General features: G+C 39.2%; 1 protein-coding gene across 1 annotated transcript in view; it reads right to left on the minus strand.

Annotated features, from left to right (window-relative positions):
* Nucleotides 1-16,261, minus strand: part of ENTREP2 (endosomal transmembrane epsin interactor 2) — a 284,256-nt gene extending 267,995 nt beyond the window's left edge. The window contains exon 1 of the mRNA XM_053464225.1: nt 15,764-16,261. Coding sequence (XP_053320200.1) covers nt 15,764-15,991 — 228 coding nt within the window. The 5' untranslated portion in view covers nt 15,992-16,261. The remainder of the gene's footprint in view (nt 1-15,763) is intronic.
* Between the last annotated feature and the right edge of the window lie 1,763 nt (nt 16,262-18,024).

Below are 18,024 nucleotides of genomic sequence, written 5' to 3' on the forward strand. Positions count from 1 at the left end.
TTATTTAAAGGTCAGCTTTCAGGAGTTTAGCTATTTTGCAAAAATGTTAATCAGCACAAATATTGATACTATTATTATTTGTGCTGATGAAAACAAAATATTTTTTTTTATTGTTAAGTCATTTAATAATTTGTATCCAAATCTCTAGATGAAGCTCTCCTCTCCTGTGGTTTCCATAAGTCATCTTGTTATATTAAATACTAGCTGTTATGTCCTGTCTACCCTTTGTACAGCCCTGCAGAATCTATAATAATACTCAAAAACAGCTGGCACCCCTAATTTATGATACATCACTATATGTGGGTTTTGTTACGCAATATTCAGCATTATTAAATAAAAACGAATGGAAAGCCCAATGTTTGCTTGTGTGAATTTCAGCATCCAAAGATATTCCCAAAGTGGTACCTAATTAGGAGAGTACATTTTACAACTCTTCCATGATAGTACATATTACACAGTTAGAAGACCATCCTACACACTACACCCCATGTGCTCAACACAAATAAAAATATATGACCGATTTTAAACACGTCGTATGAAATGTTTAAGGTGGGATCTGTCTGCAATAAAACATATTCTCCACATTATGCAGAATGTAGTGTTGTAATTTATCGGCCCTGTTGAGAGTTTCACATAGATGGCTCTTCTACAGAAGATAATACAAGCACGGTCCTTACGTTGCCCGAATCTCCAGACCTGAATGCGCATGGGTAGTCTGAGCCGACTGTATGGAGAGGAGAGGACTGATCTCCTTCTGCCTCTCCATCATTATGTGTAAGAGAAAAATAACATTGATTTTTCCTGGCAGTTTCTTTTCGACAAAACAAAGCACCAGAGATAGTGGCTATACAAGCAGGTTAAGTAGCTGGTTAGTGCCCCATAAACCTCGCCTGTCTTAAAAAGGGATGGAGGATAAAAATAAATATTTGCAATTGCGACATAATGGAATTGTCAAAATAACAAATCACTCTATTATAAAAAAAAATACACACATACATTGCATTCTTATGTTTGTATATAATAAAATGTCGAAATATTTTTGCAGAGACTTCCTAAAGAATTACAGTATCCTGATGTGGACCCTTATAACCCTTTTTTATTGTTGTTATATATATTACCTGGTAGCTATTTTCACTAATTTGGACGTGTGCATGTGTGCCCATGATTAGGCAATTTTAATTTGTATTCCATGTGGTTTGTGTAATTAGGTGTTCGTTTGTCAATCGTACAGTGTAAGAGCCATAACAATCATCCATGTGTATCTGAGCTGCATGTATAAATTATAATACAATTATATATCATATCTTTGGGACCATATCCGTTCACTGCCTAAGTGTCGAAGTGTGCCTGTTTAGTTTGCAAGTCCTTCTTTCCTCCTTTAACGTCCCTCTTTTGCAGGAGATCATTATACTTGCTGGGTATGAGTAGTATAGTATTTTACCATCGGAAAAGGCATAAAATATGCAAATAAATAATGGCAAATACTTGCATAAATTGTGTAGCTAAAATAGATTGTTGTTAGGAAGGAATAATATATGACATGCTCTGAATGCTCCGTTTTCTGCTCTTGTAATAAATATAAATTATCCCCAAGATATTAATTTCAGAAACTAATTGTTATGAAATCAAAACGGGTAGACTTCCTGTATGTCCCATTTATAGATTTATCAATTTGCCAATATTCCAAAGATAAGTATTCCTGATTCCTTTCATCGCACTGGGGTTAGATTACAATTAGGAGACAAAAAGCAGAAAAATAATGGTAATTCAAGATTGCACTGTCCATGGTATAAAATTCCAGAGATGAAGCTAGGATTTCCACAAATGCATATTATCGGGTGATAGATCTAATTTGCATGTAATTAGCAGAATGCTGGTCATTTACATATAAATAACCATCCTTTTTGCACAAATAAGTCTAAAAATAGATTACCAGCATGATTTCATATTAGTATTTAATCAAGGTCTAACATCCTTGTTAAAACCCAGCTATTATTAACATATCCTGAAATACCTGCCCTTCACATAATAATGGATACAATTTCTTATGTTCATATGAACATACATACGTGCCTTTACATTGAGCTATGAGCATGTATGGCTGACCACACGTGATGATAAAAAAAAAAACATGACTGGATTAAGTCCTTAAACTCCAATTTTATACATTGGGACTCAACTTTTAATAATTACGCCCTACCGAGTTAATTATTTTAGTATTAAAAAAAAACATAACAGACAATCGTTTTACTTGCAGACCCACATTTACTTTGAAATATGATATTTACTCAGAATGCTTAGAATCAGTTCCAAACCTTTAGTTTCCTCCTCCAATTTCTAATCCACTTGGGGTAATCTAAAAATCAATAGTAAGCAATGTATAGACAAGGAAGGTCACGCATAGATAAATGGTTAGGAACGGATTTGAAATAAAAATAAACACAGCAATTGTATATAGTCAGTGACATTGATTTATGGATATTAACTTAATAGTAAAGGCACGTTCAGAGCTATTGCTCTTGTCTTAATAGGTAAGAAATAAATATTTTTTTGCCAACATAGAACATTATTAACACTTTAACTCTGGGTGGAATGAATTACAGTACACTGTAACCTACACTATCTACTTTGCTTTGCATGCTTGGTTTTTATATTACCTTTTACACCAAAATTGACAGAGCTTTGATCCAGACAAAATCAATGTGCCATCTGAAGCAACTCATGAAACCCTTCTATTCTCAGTGGATCTGCTGTATTTTCCTATATATATTATTTGTATCAATTGTGGCATAACCTCAAGTGTTCATAACCAACAACCCAAACAGATACAAGATATATAAAAGGTTTTCTGTTGTGTTGTGTTTTGTTAAAATCAGTCGAGGTCTCACGCTTGATATGGAAAGACACAGCTGGTGTTGAGGAGCTCATGGCCCATCAACATGTTTGTGCAAAGTATTGTTCTTTAAAAGGGTGTTACAGTATTATTGGGATTTACTGAAACAACTCCAGCAACCCTGAGCTAGGGAGTTGTACAACTAGCCATACCGCCACCAGGAGATCCTATGACTGTGCATATATCTGTCACCCCATGTCCTCTGTTTCCAGGACTAGCTCCTTTAAACCTGTGGCCTTTATATAAGTGATCTTTATATAAATTATTTATTTACCAATGGCACAAAAGTCTGACTAAACATTTAGCAGAGGCTTCTGTACATGTGCATAGCTCTTCCACACATCTTAGGTCAAGCTGCACTGCTCCACAATATAAATGGGTTCAATCATCTCAACATTTATCCATCTGCAAAAAATAAAGCAGAAGAGTGGGGAAACCACCGATATTTGCATAATGTGTTTCTTAAGTAAGCTCAACATAGCAATGAAAACAGTAGCACAATGAAACCCCATGAATTTTCCAAGCGACGGATTAGCACACTAGACCTAAATTTATTTAGGTACTATATATAGATTAATTCAGTAACCAGCATCACACTGCGAGTCCACTTGACCTCTGCTGTGATTTAAGTATCTAGAATCTTAAAAATTACCCAGAGGAGTTGAAGAGAAATCCAATGAATTTGCATAATGGAAAAAAACCCTCAGCAAGGCACATATACTTGAGATGGAAAAACACACAATTTATTCTCTCAAAATAACGGTGTGACATTTTCTGGCCTCTTTTACTGCATGTGTGGTTCTGAAGTGGAATGCCTTCTGTGAACAGTACAATGCAAATGCCAAGATTGCTTTGCAGTTATTTTATGCTCATACTAGACTAAGTCACACACTCTTCCCTCTGGAACAGGGGTAAAAAAACCTTTATGATATAAAATGAAGGTAGGGTACATTACTTCCCACCTAAAACAAGTCTAAAAATGAACCAAAAAATATATAGTTACTGAACTTCCCTTCCAACTCACAATCCAATACTTCTGCAACCATCAGGGGAAGAAAGAGGGACAGTGGGATTTAGGTCCTCAAGTAGGACCGTCCCTCATAAATAGGTATACCCTAACAATAAGTGGCACATACAATTTTTTCCCATTAATTACTATTAAACCATGATTAAGTACAGCATTTCTGAGATTACTAATAAAAATATTAATAATACTGTACTGCTTTCCTAAGTGGCTGTATGGACATTTGTAGTGCATTTTAAATTGATTGGTGTTTTAGTGGTTTATATTAAATACTTTATAGGATAAACTAGAGGAAAGTCTACTTTAAAAGATTGACAGTCCCTCTAGGACCTTTCTGCTGTTACTTTATACATTTATTCTGACCAGTATAAAATGCCCTTTAACCTGGGAAAGAAGGAAGACCTCATGCAGGGTCTGGACTAGGGCACCCTGAAGCAGTGAGATAAGGAAAAACATGGAAACCATATAACAATGACCAACATTTTTTTTAAAAGGTCAACACGAACATAGTCAATAGAGCAGAAAACACTTGATGTAAATGGGTTTTTTTGTAACATCCCTGTTAACAAATCCAGCATACATATGAAACACAATAATTGGGAAGAAACCTACACCAGGTAACATTTTTGCCTAGAGGTTAAGACAGTAGCTAAAGATGTTACCTTAGATCAACAATGACAATTTAGGTGGAGTCATTATGCAAAGGCACATGAAAGACATTAAAGAGAAATCTAAAATATTGGACACAATTGCTAAGAAATCCATAGCAACATTGCAAAAGAGTGTTTTCCATAAATGAATGTAACATTTACCCTCTTAAATCAATTGTTTTCCTTAACATCTAAAGTAGAAGTGACATGGAGAGTCCAAGACTCAGCAGAGCATTAGTTGGCAAAACAAGAATCTGTGGGTAGGGGAGCACATTCAACAATATTTAGGTTGTTTGTGTATGTACTGATAAAGGTGTTTAGTAGCAGCTGACCGTTAGATTTTTCAATGCAGCATTTTCAATATTCACCCAATACAATCGCAAACCTTTATCTGGACTTGAACTGGAACTATTGTGTTTATGTGAATACAAGACAACTGCTACCACAATATGGCATGGTATTTTAATAAGGACAGAGCCACAAAAATACATGTGAGCTTGAAGGTGTCTGATATTTTTTGATTGCCTGTAATATGACACAGTGATGAATTGCTAGAGGCAACTGACCAAACCGAGAAGCATTATCAGACCTGCCACTGCAGTTTGATAAACTGCATAGAAAACATCCAGTCATTACCCACACAAGCATCTATAAATGAGTTGGAAATGCACCAGTAATTACACAGGACTTTGAGCTTTGAAGAGTCACTCCCCATTATGTGATCAGCGCACCTATGAAAACTTAGTAGAATAGTAGGATAGTAGCATTCAGGATTTTTGTTTGTTTTTGGGAAATTAACAACTATTTTGAGTTGGTTTAGAGGTGAATGATTAGAGGCCTTTAACACGTTAATACACTTTGATAACACTGGAATATGTTATGCAATCCTGGATACACTCCCATTGATAAAAGGAACATACTACAAAACATAACCATGGCTACACATAACATGGGGGTATATCTAGTATGGTTGTAAGCGCCCCAGCTGTCCTGGGGGACTCACACGAGGAGAGAAAGTCACCCTCTGTTTTCTTGTTTTTTTCATAAAAACTTCTTTTGGTGTTGGCCTTGCCTAGCAGCTTGTGTGCCTGCCTCCCAATCAAATCTGTGACTCATTCAATACAGACTCGGGTTGTGCATCACGCTCTGCTAATGAAAACACGGCCACATAAAGTCATATCCTGAGCACCCAGAACTACACATGTTATGGAGCAGAGACCATTAGCTCCCAACACAGCTGCAATGACTGGAGCCACCAAGGAAACACCCATTAGCCCCCAAGGTAAATGTAAGCTCTTTTCATATTTACTAAATACCACTATTGATGATGCTGTGTACTATGATGAATCCCATGATGTTCAGACAGTATCACTGGATAGATTTGGTTGGCTGAGCATAGGAACTGTAGCCCAGAGCAAACATGTCATTTCATCTACTGCTGAGTACTCTTCCTATGATTCTCAGCCAGTATAATGTGAGAAATTTGTCTACTGTGCTTCATGGTAACCGTAGTTCAAAGCAGCCCCAAACCGATTGTCTTTGCTATCATTGTCCCCAAACAGCTTGGCTGTGCCATCTATGCCTCCAAACAGGTTGCCGATGCCATCTTTGGCCACAATCAGCTTGTCTGTGCCATCTTTGTCCCCAAAGAGCTTGTAGGTGCCCCCTGAACACCTTGTCTGCGCCACTTTTGTCCCCACATCAGCTTGTAATTGCCCCTCAAACAACTTGTCTGTGCCATCTTTGTCCCCAAACATCTTGCCTGTGCCATTTTTTGCCCAGATGAGTAAAAGAGAAAATCTGGGGAAGCCCAGACCATTTGTTCTGTAAAGGGTCCCAAACTTTCAGATAGCGGCCCTGACAAAGCTTGTGAGTTAGACAATATGTTCAATAGTCAATCTGAGTACTATAAGATGGTGAAACTGGCTGATACAAACCCAAGGCATTGTAGGTATACTGTTTGGTGAACACTGAACTGAAAAGATAAAAATATGTTTCATTAAGGTAATCTGTGGTGCAGGGGATATCCTTAGCTGTCCCTTAGAATTATTATGGCAGCACATCCAGTAATTGGGCGCAAAGATAGTTAACAAACCTCTAGCTAATAAAGTGAGATTGATGGTTTAACAATCATAGTCAAAGGGTTGTCAGTCTAACCATTGATCTTAGAGAGTTTAGCTATATGATAAAATTGTATGCCTCAAGCAGCAAGACAAGACATGATAAGAGAGGAGTTAAACAGCATATGTACGTGGAAGGTTTCATTTATACGTTGCAGTATAGCCAAGGTAAGGTCTGACCAGAGACCTGTAAAGTGGCAGAATCATCTCTTTTTACTACTAATGTCTCTGGCTATAGAGTGTAACAAGTCAAATGGCAAATCATTTCAATAAATTAGATGAATGGTCAAGAGTATCGCAGATGAAGTTTAATGTTGATAAACGTAAAATAATACACTTGGGAGGTACAAATTCCAAGTCAGAATATAGCAATGTGGGCACCAGTGACAATGAAAGAGAGGAACTTAGGAGTAATTAATTGTGATGAGGAAATCATCGCAATAAAGTACCAGGGTGCTTGGTTGTATAGTGAAAGGCATTAGTAGCAGAAAGAGGGAGGTGGTTTTGCCAATTTACAGGAATCTGGTCAGGGCTCATCAAGAGTATTGTATACAGAATCATCTTTTATACCCAATCTGCAGTGTATCATATTTCCACTAAATAATACTACCACACCAAGTTCTGAAATTTCAGCAGATCCAGTAAGACCCACCACAGATCCTAACCTGAATCCATCAAAATTATACCTTGAGATACTGGGGTGAATGAATGGTATGTGGGATGTTAGATGGGATAGAGATATACCAGCAATTTTTCTAGGTTGGACTGAATTGAATACATTAGCATTTGTATATAGTCTTTACATTTGTGTAATCAGGTTTACACCAAGATGTAATGTAGGCACTTTTACAGAATTACTGTGGGATAGTGTTTTCATAAAAATGAATTGTCTAACATCTAACTCATCAAAAAGTGTTAGGGAAACCCCCCCCACAGTATTTAAATTGTGCATTGCAATAATTGAACATATAAGCTTAATTATGACATCTGAGTGGTTGGAGGGCACATGAACAGTGGTCTTGTTGTAGGAAAAATAAAACCCAATATAAACATATGTCATTTCCTGGGAGCTTCCCAGGGTAGGCTACCTGGAGCTCTTTTAAGGAACCCATTGCTTCTCTGGGTCAAACATGGAGAATGTTTAGGTATGTCTTTGCTAGCCACCTGCTATCTGGCATGGAAGTCATAAGCTCTTAGTTGGCTGACCACTCCTGATTAGCAAAGACAAATGCTCATACCAATTCAATATATTATTCAATATATCAGTTAATAATAAAAAGAAATACAAAACAGTAAATTATGTTTAAAATATGTTTGAGGTTCTGCTAAAAAAATTACAGGGGTCATTATAATCTATTGTTTGGTGTCTGGTTTCTTGGACCCTTGGGAGTAGGGCGCAGCTAGGCGGACAAGAGCCATGTGTGGGTGTGGGGGAAGTTTAGAGAATTGAGGGGAGGTGGCTAGTGGTGTGACAGTGAGGAGGGGAGGAGTCCAGTCTAGTAGGACATATAAAGGTGTCACCTCCCCTCACCCTTCCCTCAGCCACTTCAAATCAATGGCTTGGTACTGTACTCCCACCCTCCCTCTTATTACTATGCTATTTTTATTGTCACAGCTGGCGGGGGTGTGCTTGCCAATCATGGTGGTTCAGAAGTTGATGGGGTTATCCCTCCCCTAGCCTCTGGTAATGGTACTGGATAGTGGCCATGCCCACTGAGCTAAAAGCCGGCTAGTGGTTGGCACTAATTGGAGGTAAGGCCAGGTTGGTGGACGGGGGTGGACGGGGGATGCACCTGAATACTGTCATTGTTAAAGGATGAGTTATTCAGGGTTATTATATATTAATATGTTTTATGTTACAGCGACCACAATTTTATTATTGGTGAATTAATAAACGATGTGGCCCATAGAATTTTTGTGTCTCCGTTATCTAAGGATGGGTTGGCATTTTTGGTGTTGTCTGAGTCTCTATAGACTGTACTCACTACCTTCACACATATAAGTAGCCAATTTAAATAAACTCTTAATAAACTCTTAATAAAACAACTTGAAACACAGTAAACGGACAATGGAGCTAATTACCCGTGGCTCAGATTTTCAAATAGTCTATCCAGGACATTAAACACTTTGTTATTAGAGAATCACTATCTAACTATGTTTATTGCGTTTAATTGGCTAATTTCCCTTTAGATGGAAATGTTGTGTTACACAGAACGTTCGTTTGCATATGACAAAAGCAAGAATGTCATCACCCCTTCGAGGGCTGCTGCGTTTAATCTCAGGCAAACAGTAGGGGTCTAGACAGATGATTTCCACTCTGCTATCACACAACAGATATCAGATGTCAGAGATCAGAACACCACTATAAGAGACAAAGAAACATATAGTAAAATATTATTTTCTCTAAATATACACAAATTATAGAAGAGCAAGTGAAGTCATACGAAAGGAGATGTCCTTTACTAAACAACCCTTAAAAAGATCTAAGAAAGGAAGACACAGAAGAAGCAGAAGAAGAAAAATATATATACGGGGAGGGGGGGGATACACCAAGTCCTCTGAGTCCCACCAATATTTTCATACATATACAAGGCATATGCACATGAGAGCAACCTAAAGCTTAGGGTTTTTTTACAAATGTGCCAGATGACAAGTTCTATTCCGGGTTGCTATGCATTTATCAGTCTTTGTAAAATGTTATACTAATTTCCTTACAGGTTTGTCAGGTTTAAATAGTACTATTTCATGCCAGTAAGAAATTTTAAAAAGTCACAGTTTCACAACATAGAACAGTGATTTGTACATGTCAGATATACCAATCCATGCTGGCGGTCTAGAAGATATTTCAGGAGCTCCTTATAGGACCACACATAGATTAATCACTGATGTTGTTCTACTGGTAGAGCAAATACTGTTAAATTAAGTATGATGATGGATAATTTATGGATATATATTTTTAATCTAAACCTTGCCACAGATTGTTTTTTGGTATTAAAAACACATTTATACCAACCCTCCGTCTAGTAGGCACCTACTTTTATATAAATCCCTTTACTAATGAAATGCTCTACGCTTACACGCTACCTATGTAATACATGTGTAATTGTACAAAAGGGGAACTTGATTGTAAGCTAAGCAGAGGAATCCTAATGGATCACATAAATGGTATTGCAATAAGCACATATTCTGCGGTCCCTTGACAGCGATATAGTACAAAAGGGGCTGATTGCACGGGACAAAGCAAGATTCATGTCCACTTGTATTTCATTCATCATGTTTAGAAAAGCCATTGGCAACTAACTGATGCTGGTTATGACGCATTTGACAAGGTCACACGCAGTAATGCCACTGTTAAAAATCTTTACACACTTGCCAGTCATCTGAAGACGTTCTTTTCTGATTTCACCAATAAAACGATACCACCGGAGAGACCTAAAGTAGAACATCACACAGTGTGCCTTGATTATGTTGTTAATCAATCATATCTGATCGTTCTGTTTTCAGTACAGTGAAGGGCCTGTACCGCATGACTGTTTTCAATTGTGAAGCACTATAGCATGAACACAAACTGGGCGGTGTATTATTCACCTTATTCTCCAAAGCGATTCGAATGTATACATTGGCTGTGATTATTTATATACTGGTGTTTTAGGCATGAAGATTTTGGTGTTGAGTTTTGTCAATCATTAATTTGGTAAGACTTAGTGCTTCAGTACCAAGTAAACCCCATGTACCCATACCCTAGTTCCAAACATTCCAGGTCAGTATAAAACCTATCTTTAAAAAAATCCTGTGCTGTGGTTATCTAGTGTGGTAGTGGCATTTACTTCCATAGCCTATCCATGAATAAATATTCATAAAAAAAGCATGTCCTATTTTTGAGATCTTAAACAGTTAAGTTGTTAAACAGTTTGAAACACCTAGAGGTGCAACATATGCATTGTTGTAGTTAGAGAATCACTTCACCGAGTGTCCCAAGAGCCACATGGGTATTGTAAAAAGCTGAAATGGTTAAGGACCGTTAATGTGCTGAATCGCTATTCGCTACTCAACATCTGACAACTTCACCCATTTCCAAAAATGCATGCAAACTCTAGCAGGAAAACCTTTGATTCCATGTCTGTGTTTATGCTAAGCCCATAATATATACATGACCATGCAGACACGAGTAATGGTAGGAATATAATTGTAGCAATGGTCTTGTATGAAGAAATGAAAGCAAATTGTTTTTGCATTTTTCCATTAAACTGCATACCTTACAGCAAAATCCTCCTTAAGCTTCTGTTTTGGTCCTTGCTACCTTTCTTAATTCACAATTCATGTGTACGTACTTATGAGGACAGATAGGCTTTATGGTTAATTTCAGATTATGGTATATACACACACATTATATACTTTATATTATTGTGTATAATGTGATGTTATAATGGATTATACATATAGATGCCATGCCTGTATCTAGTTGACTAGTGCAGGCTCAGTGCATGGATCAGAATTATGAACAGAGCGTTTTAAGAGCTGCTATGTTCCTGGACCATTAAGCATGGCCTGCACCGCAGGCAGAAAGTTGCCAGCTTGCTTCTGGCAGCACTTATTTCCAAAACACAGATAGCTACAACTTTCCAGCCAAATGACAAAATGCAGCGACAGTAGGTTTGCACGGAGTTTGAACAGAATTACACCGGGGAAAAGTGCCATTGCAGGTCTTAGCAAATTCATTCACCTTTTTTTCTATGCCATCTTCTTGCCATAACAAGAATTTACAAAAAAAACCCAAAGGGTTAAAACCATTTGTAATCACGTGATTTGTTTAGCCATTATGTTAGGTAATTGTGTGATTTAAACGTCACTACAAGTTCACCACATCGTAGGTACATTGGGGTTTGTTAACCCTTTGAAGCAGTTGAGTATACATTGTAATTTTGGCTTATTTGCTATTTCGGGTTCAGCATGTGTGTCATGTGTCAACTTGCCACATCTGCTCTACCGTGTGGCAGGATACATAGCATGACTATTATGTATTAAAGAGAACCAGTAATCATATTAAGTGTTATATCGGTCTTTTTTTAATAAATAGGCAATATACTCTGTATAGCAGCTGTACTCATGGTCTGTATTTAGGAGGGTGATTGTGGGGGTAACAAATTAAAGTTTAGCTAGGGATTTCGGTTAAACTAAGGGTAAATGCTCATAGACCTCTTAAAGGGATAGTAATGGTTAAATATCAGCATATAGAAAAGCTATGTCATTTTCACTGGCTTTGCTATAGAAAGTCTGCATTTTACACCCAAGAGTGGGCTTTCATTACTTCATTTTCTGGTTGGCGATCACGATTTGCATTGTAGTTGTATTCTAATAAACACAAAGACACAGCTGCATGTTTAATTGTATCAATTGTATTTCCTTCTTGGTCTCATTACCTGTTTTCCCAAAAAAGACATGGCCTTATAGATACTGTTACTCTGTAAACCAAATTTTCTACATAAGGATTACTCTATAAGCATTTCAATCATATTCCCAGTTCCCAGTTATAAAAAGTCGCTATTAAAGTAGCTTGTAATTGAAGACAATCACGTTTATTTTACATATAATGTGTCTTGGACATATTTTAGTCAATTACATAATAAAATAAAAATCAAAGCTGAAACTGCTTGCTATTATAGACCATAATCTGCACCCACAAGGTAATGCTCAGAATTCCAATTAGTGGAAGTGTGTACCACACAGTCTGCAAAGGGCCAAATGGTTATCTTTATATTGCACCTCACAACTATATACATTCAAAATCCAATTCAATGGTTGGCAGGTTTCTTAGCTGATACCTAGTTAAAAACTGAAAGTGCAGTGCTTTCTTTTTTAAGTGAAAAAGTAGATGATGAGTCAAAAAATCCCATAAACAACACAGTGGATCCTCAATGTATCATCTTCTGGGACTGTACTGCCTCAAGGGATATTCAACCCTTTCCTTTCATCCCCTGCGAAATGTCATGTAAGATGGCCTAATATTCTTCTTCCTTCACTGAAGTGGGAAACCATTGGAATCCCCCCCTCAAAAAAAGCCATAACTTTGGAAAAACCAGCTCCATTGTGGCATTTTCAGTGAATCAAAAAATGAGCTTGGGATAAACTATTTTAATTTAAAAAAATCAATAGGCACAAGTGCACTGTGAAAAAAGGGTCAGATAAAAAATAGCCACATGGGCCGATGATGAAACATTAAGCACAGGAAAGGATCATCATTGGTGCGCTTACCAGCACTGTCAATGAGTGATGCACACACAGACTGCAGCTTCTCTGTGGACTCTAAAGCAACTTGGGCTTCCTGCATCCTCAGCCTTAAGGACATAGGTTTTTAGCCCTCTCAGAAGTACTACACCTAATCTTTGAAAAAAGGCTGAGAAGCTTCTGCCAGAGGTGGGAGAAGCAATGTTATACTTACAAACCCTTACATGAAATGTATTCCCTTTCTAAGCAATAGGTTAAGAAACCTCATATTACTGGCTTTAATGCTTTCATTAACCCAAACAAATACTTGGCTTCATCCTTACAATGATGCCTGGTCCAGTGATACCTATCTATGTTACAGGTAACTTCAAGATTGCTTTCCCTTAACAATGACTCCAACGCACCATATCTAGATTCTGAAGCTGCATAGTTGGAAAGCTCAATGTGCCATTGGGAAAAAAAATATATCCAAATTATTCTGTCTGCAAACATAGCACAAAGGACACTTGGGCCATCCATATTTCTTCAACCTGTCGGGAGAAAGGTTCAGATCACTGGGTTTTTTTCTGGAAGAAAAAATGCCCTTGTCCTTGAAGCATCTGCAGCAGATTTGCCGGCTGCTCTGTGGGTCCCCTCAGGGAAAATACAGAATCACGGCTCATTTTCTTTTCTCCATAAATTAAGTAGTACTGGAAGTGAAATCAGGAAGATGTAAAGCAAGAAATGAATGTGCCAGAGCTTGTAGGTGTCTCCAAAACCAGCAGAAGAGTTGGTGCTAAATGCAGAACATAGAGTCTTTCATCATACTTTGCCTTTTTACCCTATCCCACTGAGTACTTAAATAGTATGTACCAGAATGAAACATTTCTGGTGCCGCCGTGCTATTTATTCAAGTGTTTTACCTCTTTGGCGCGCTTTCTTCTTTAATTATGTGCCCGTGTTAATTAGGATGTTTAGTCTCGGAAAACACAGTTGAAACGCTGTTCATTTTAAATTACAATTATAATGAACGCCAAGTTTATTCACTGAAACATGCGCCAGGTATTTCCACAGCAAAAGGATCTCTCTGTCTCTTCAGATGCAGAAAGCATTGTTGAACATCCACATATAAAATATGAATTTCAGCTTTCAGGCCCTATAGGAGAGCCCTCTGTTGGTCATTTTGATGCCATTAAGCAAAAGCTAAGCATAGATCTGTCACTGGCTCAGCCAATTAAATAAACTCACCTGTTCTCAAGCGCGTAACCCTTTTCTGCATGTAAGAGATTCTTACATATACCCCAAAGTTTTTTTTTGCCTCCTTTTCCAGAATATAAAAGAGATATTTGCATAAGCACAGTGAATTAAACTGGACTTTAGGACTATTTCTAGGCCAGATGTAAGTAATATCAGTATTGTTTTATATAGTGCCATCATGTTCCGTAACGCTGTACGGTGTTTCCCACCCGCCTTTTTACAGTAATGCCAATCATATGCCCATTGCATTAGACATCCTCACCATGCTGTGGAAGCAGAGATAGTAAAATCCAGAAATAATGCACATATGTGGCTCATAAGCATGAAAATAACAGGAAAATAGGTAAACCTCACCTCTTTACTCCAGTTTAATACCATTGTACAGCACTGCAGAATATGAAGAAACTATATAAACCCATAATACTAATCAGCATCCTATGCAAATCAAAACTGCAGAAAAGAAATCAGTGAGTTCCACTATTTACAGGATTGTAGAATAGTATGCCCATCAGTATATGTGGCACAGCTGTGTAGGGCCCCCGCTGATTTGTGGGGCTCCCATATAACATACAGAGAAGACAGCATTGCAGAAATAGAACAGGTTTAGCACAGAAGGCATGTATGTATGTATGTGTCCCCTATAATTATAAAAGCCCATTGTTTATGGAAATGTCAGCCTAAATTATAAAAACAGAGACTCTGTGCTGAAATTAAAATGATGGAGTGCATTGTACTAATCCCCTATATACATTGCTACATATGTGATGCAGCATTTATTAATGTTGTTTAATGAGAGGATGGGCTGTCAAAGGCATTTCCTTGGGTGTCAATTGTAGTTTCAGGAACACCACTACCTATTATTACAAGATAGCATTTACACATTGCCTGGCCCTTTATGTGCTCATTGTATGTGCTTTCTAAGTTGAGGTGCCCCTACCTGACACAACCTGGAACACAATTTAGAAATCCAGGTAATGAGTGGCATAGATGATAGAATGGGCTACAAGCAGCGTATGCTTTAGAGTAGATATAGACTATGCATTGCACTACATGGCAACCTCTCTTAAAATGTCATGGGAAAATCAAACTCAATAAAGCATTTCCAAAATAAACAATGCAATCCACAAAAACTCTTTGGGCAACTCATTACAAGCTCATTTACTACTACTGTCTCCTATCCTTAGGACACACAATGATGCAGGTCCACCGGGTGAGTGTCCAGCTGTGCCTGGGGAAGGACAACCAGATCTTTGGTGATTTAAGGGCTCCTGTGGAGTGAGGAACACCTAGATAATCTATGCTGTATCTGTGGAGGGATCCACCAGTTAGTTTGTGGCATTCTAGATACATTCAGTAGTTGGCACCCTTACCCTGGCTCTTGGTTTCGCTGTTAGGTAGAGACAGGATTAGTTAAACATCATTAAAGGGCAACTTGTTGCTTTCTGGAAGGGATAGCCACCAGATATCGCAAGAGCATCAAGCAACATTACAATTTATCCACTAGAATGAACGTCTGGATCAGGATGAGATGTAGCCCTGTAGTCTTCAAATAACCAACACATATATTTAAACCCCAGGGCATTAATAGTTTGCGGAGGAGGGGCTGGTGACTTACCGAGAAGCCTGCCCAGAACGGGCATGAGTGCCTGACCCTGGCAGACGTGGTGAGAGCCAGAGCGGCGAAACTCACAGCCACGATGAGACAGCCGAGAACCATCTGCGAGACCCCGAGAGACAGCATGATCCGTGAGCGGGTGCGGTACTCCCGGAGACGGGACAGGCTGCGGGACAGAGCGGCGGGGCTCAGGGAGCGGGTCCTGGGAAGGGCACTTAGGGGCATCATGAGTAAAGACTCACCGCTGGAAAATCAGGGACTGTGTCAGCCACCCCAAATGGTGAATGAAAAAGTGATCCTCAGGTGATCAGCCCAAGCCGAGGTAATCAGTTATTCTCCACCAGGTGCTGGCAGGCAGAAGTGATCTTTTAATTCACAGGAGTAAAAACCACAATCACAGAAAACAGCAACCTCCAAATTAATAAACCGGGAATCCCAAGTTGATCAACAAGCACAAAGTGACAAAGTAAACAAGGTGATCAGAAATCCAACACTAAGCCAAAGATTTTCAAACGTTAATTAGCTGTCCAGTCCAGGGTAACATCGAGTACACGGTACGGTCCAGGTAAAAACCCTTGGTTTACACTCAGTAGTCACTTCCAGCAGCTCAGAGAGAGCACGAATCACCAATAGCGATCAGTCATGACCCCGAGCGATCAGGTGTTAGCAGAACGGGATGCGGGGCGCTGTGAGGGCCAGAGCCGTATGTGGTACCCCCATGCGTGCTGCTCATCAGATGCTTCGGTCCCTTCCACACATCGCACTTGCTCCGAATCCAGGTGCGATAACACAGCAAGTGCACCACCCTCCTCTTCCTCCTCCTCGCACGGACGCGGCTGATCTCCCAGATAAAGCCCCAATGCCCTCAGAACCGCTTCACCTCGTACATGGAGTCAAAGGATGGAAGTTTTCTTTCAAGGGCAAGTTGGACATTCAGAGGCTTCACCTATGGAAGCAAGTGGAGGGCTGGGGATCAAAGATTAACATCAAGTGTCAAGATCACCTCCGTGGCCAAACAGTGTGCGCTGATGAAGTCACTTCTCAATAAACCCTGGGCGGGGGAACAGAGGAAGGAGAAGGATCTGGAGACTTGGAGCCAGGGGAGCAGCAGCGATGTGAGCTGTCTCAGCTGTGATCTGCTAGCTGGAGGAGGTGGTTTAAAGTCCCGTGCATCAGTGCTTTCCCCGGCGAAGACTGCTCTGCAAATGAATGCAACTCCTTCAGTGTAGTGAGGAGGGGAGGGGGATCAGCACACTAACCCCTACTGGTCTGAGCAGCACAATTACTGCTAACGCGAACCACTCTCACTACATGAAGCACGCAGCCCTCATGCATGCAGTACAGCTTCTCTCATTACTAACCCTAATGTAAGCCATTGTTCCCCAGACCCTCACCCTGACTCCTCTGCCTCACTCATTAGTGAACCCACTCGAGCTCTTCACTCACTGCTCAACCCTCTTTCACTCCAGCATGATAGTGCCTCATCCTGCCTGCAGTGCAGCACCACTGATGAAACCACCACCTCACATCTGCCCTCTTCTCTGTGCCACACCTGATCATCCTGCCCCGCTCACCAACTGTGCCCCTCTCTTATGACCACCAGAAATTCTCTACCCTAATCCATCAGCCATTCGCTGCTCACTCGTGGAGCACGTCTGTCCTGATTTATTACTCATTATCTCACTGCATTATCATGCTACCACTCTTATTAACCCTTTCTACACTCCCAACATGACATCACTGTCTGTTCCACACTATGAAATCTCTTTTTCAACACAGTCTCGTTTTACTAATCCCACTTGACACGGTGTTCACTTCCCACTCACACTTTAGCCGCAATCATCCAGGGCTATTAACCACTACAAACATAACAGTTTTCTTATATATATATATATATATATATATATATATATATATATATATATATATATATATATATATGTTACCTTGCTTAAAATCAGGATGTGTGCATCACCCAACACCTCTTGGTTGTCATCTCAAGGACTTGATTTTACCAAAGTCACAAAATGATTCTGGCACCTGGACCTTATACTGTCAACAACACACATCTTCTCAAGAACTTCTCCATTTCTTCTTTCATGACCGATCCACTATTATTGAGACTGTTCCTCCTGTCCTAAACTCGTTTCTACCAGGTCATAGAGTGCTCCATCATCATATATCCATCTCAGGTGCACCTCAGTGCAGTGGGTGACCCTAGCAGGTCAAAGAGGGCATAGATTTATTGTTGGCATTTACCT

Source organism: Spea bombifrons, chromosome 4, assembly GCF_027358695.1.
Source record: "Spea bombifrons isolate aSpeBom1 chromosome 4, aSpeBom1.2.pri, whole genome shotgun sequence".
Taxonomy (NCBI): Eukaryota; Metazoa; Chordata; class Amphibia; order Anura; family Pelobatidae; genus Spea; species Spea bombifrons.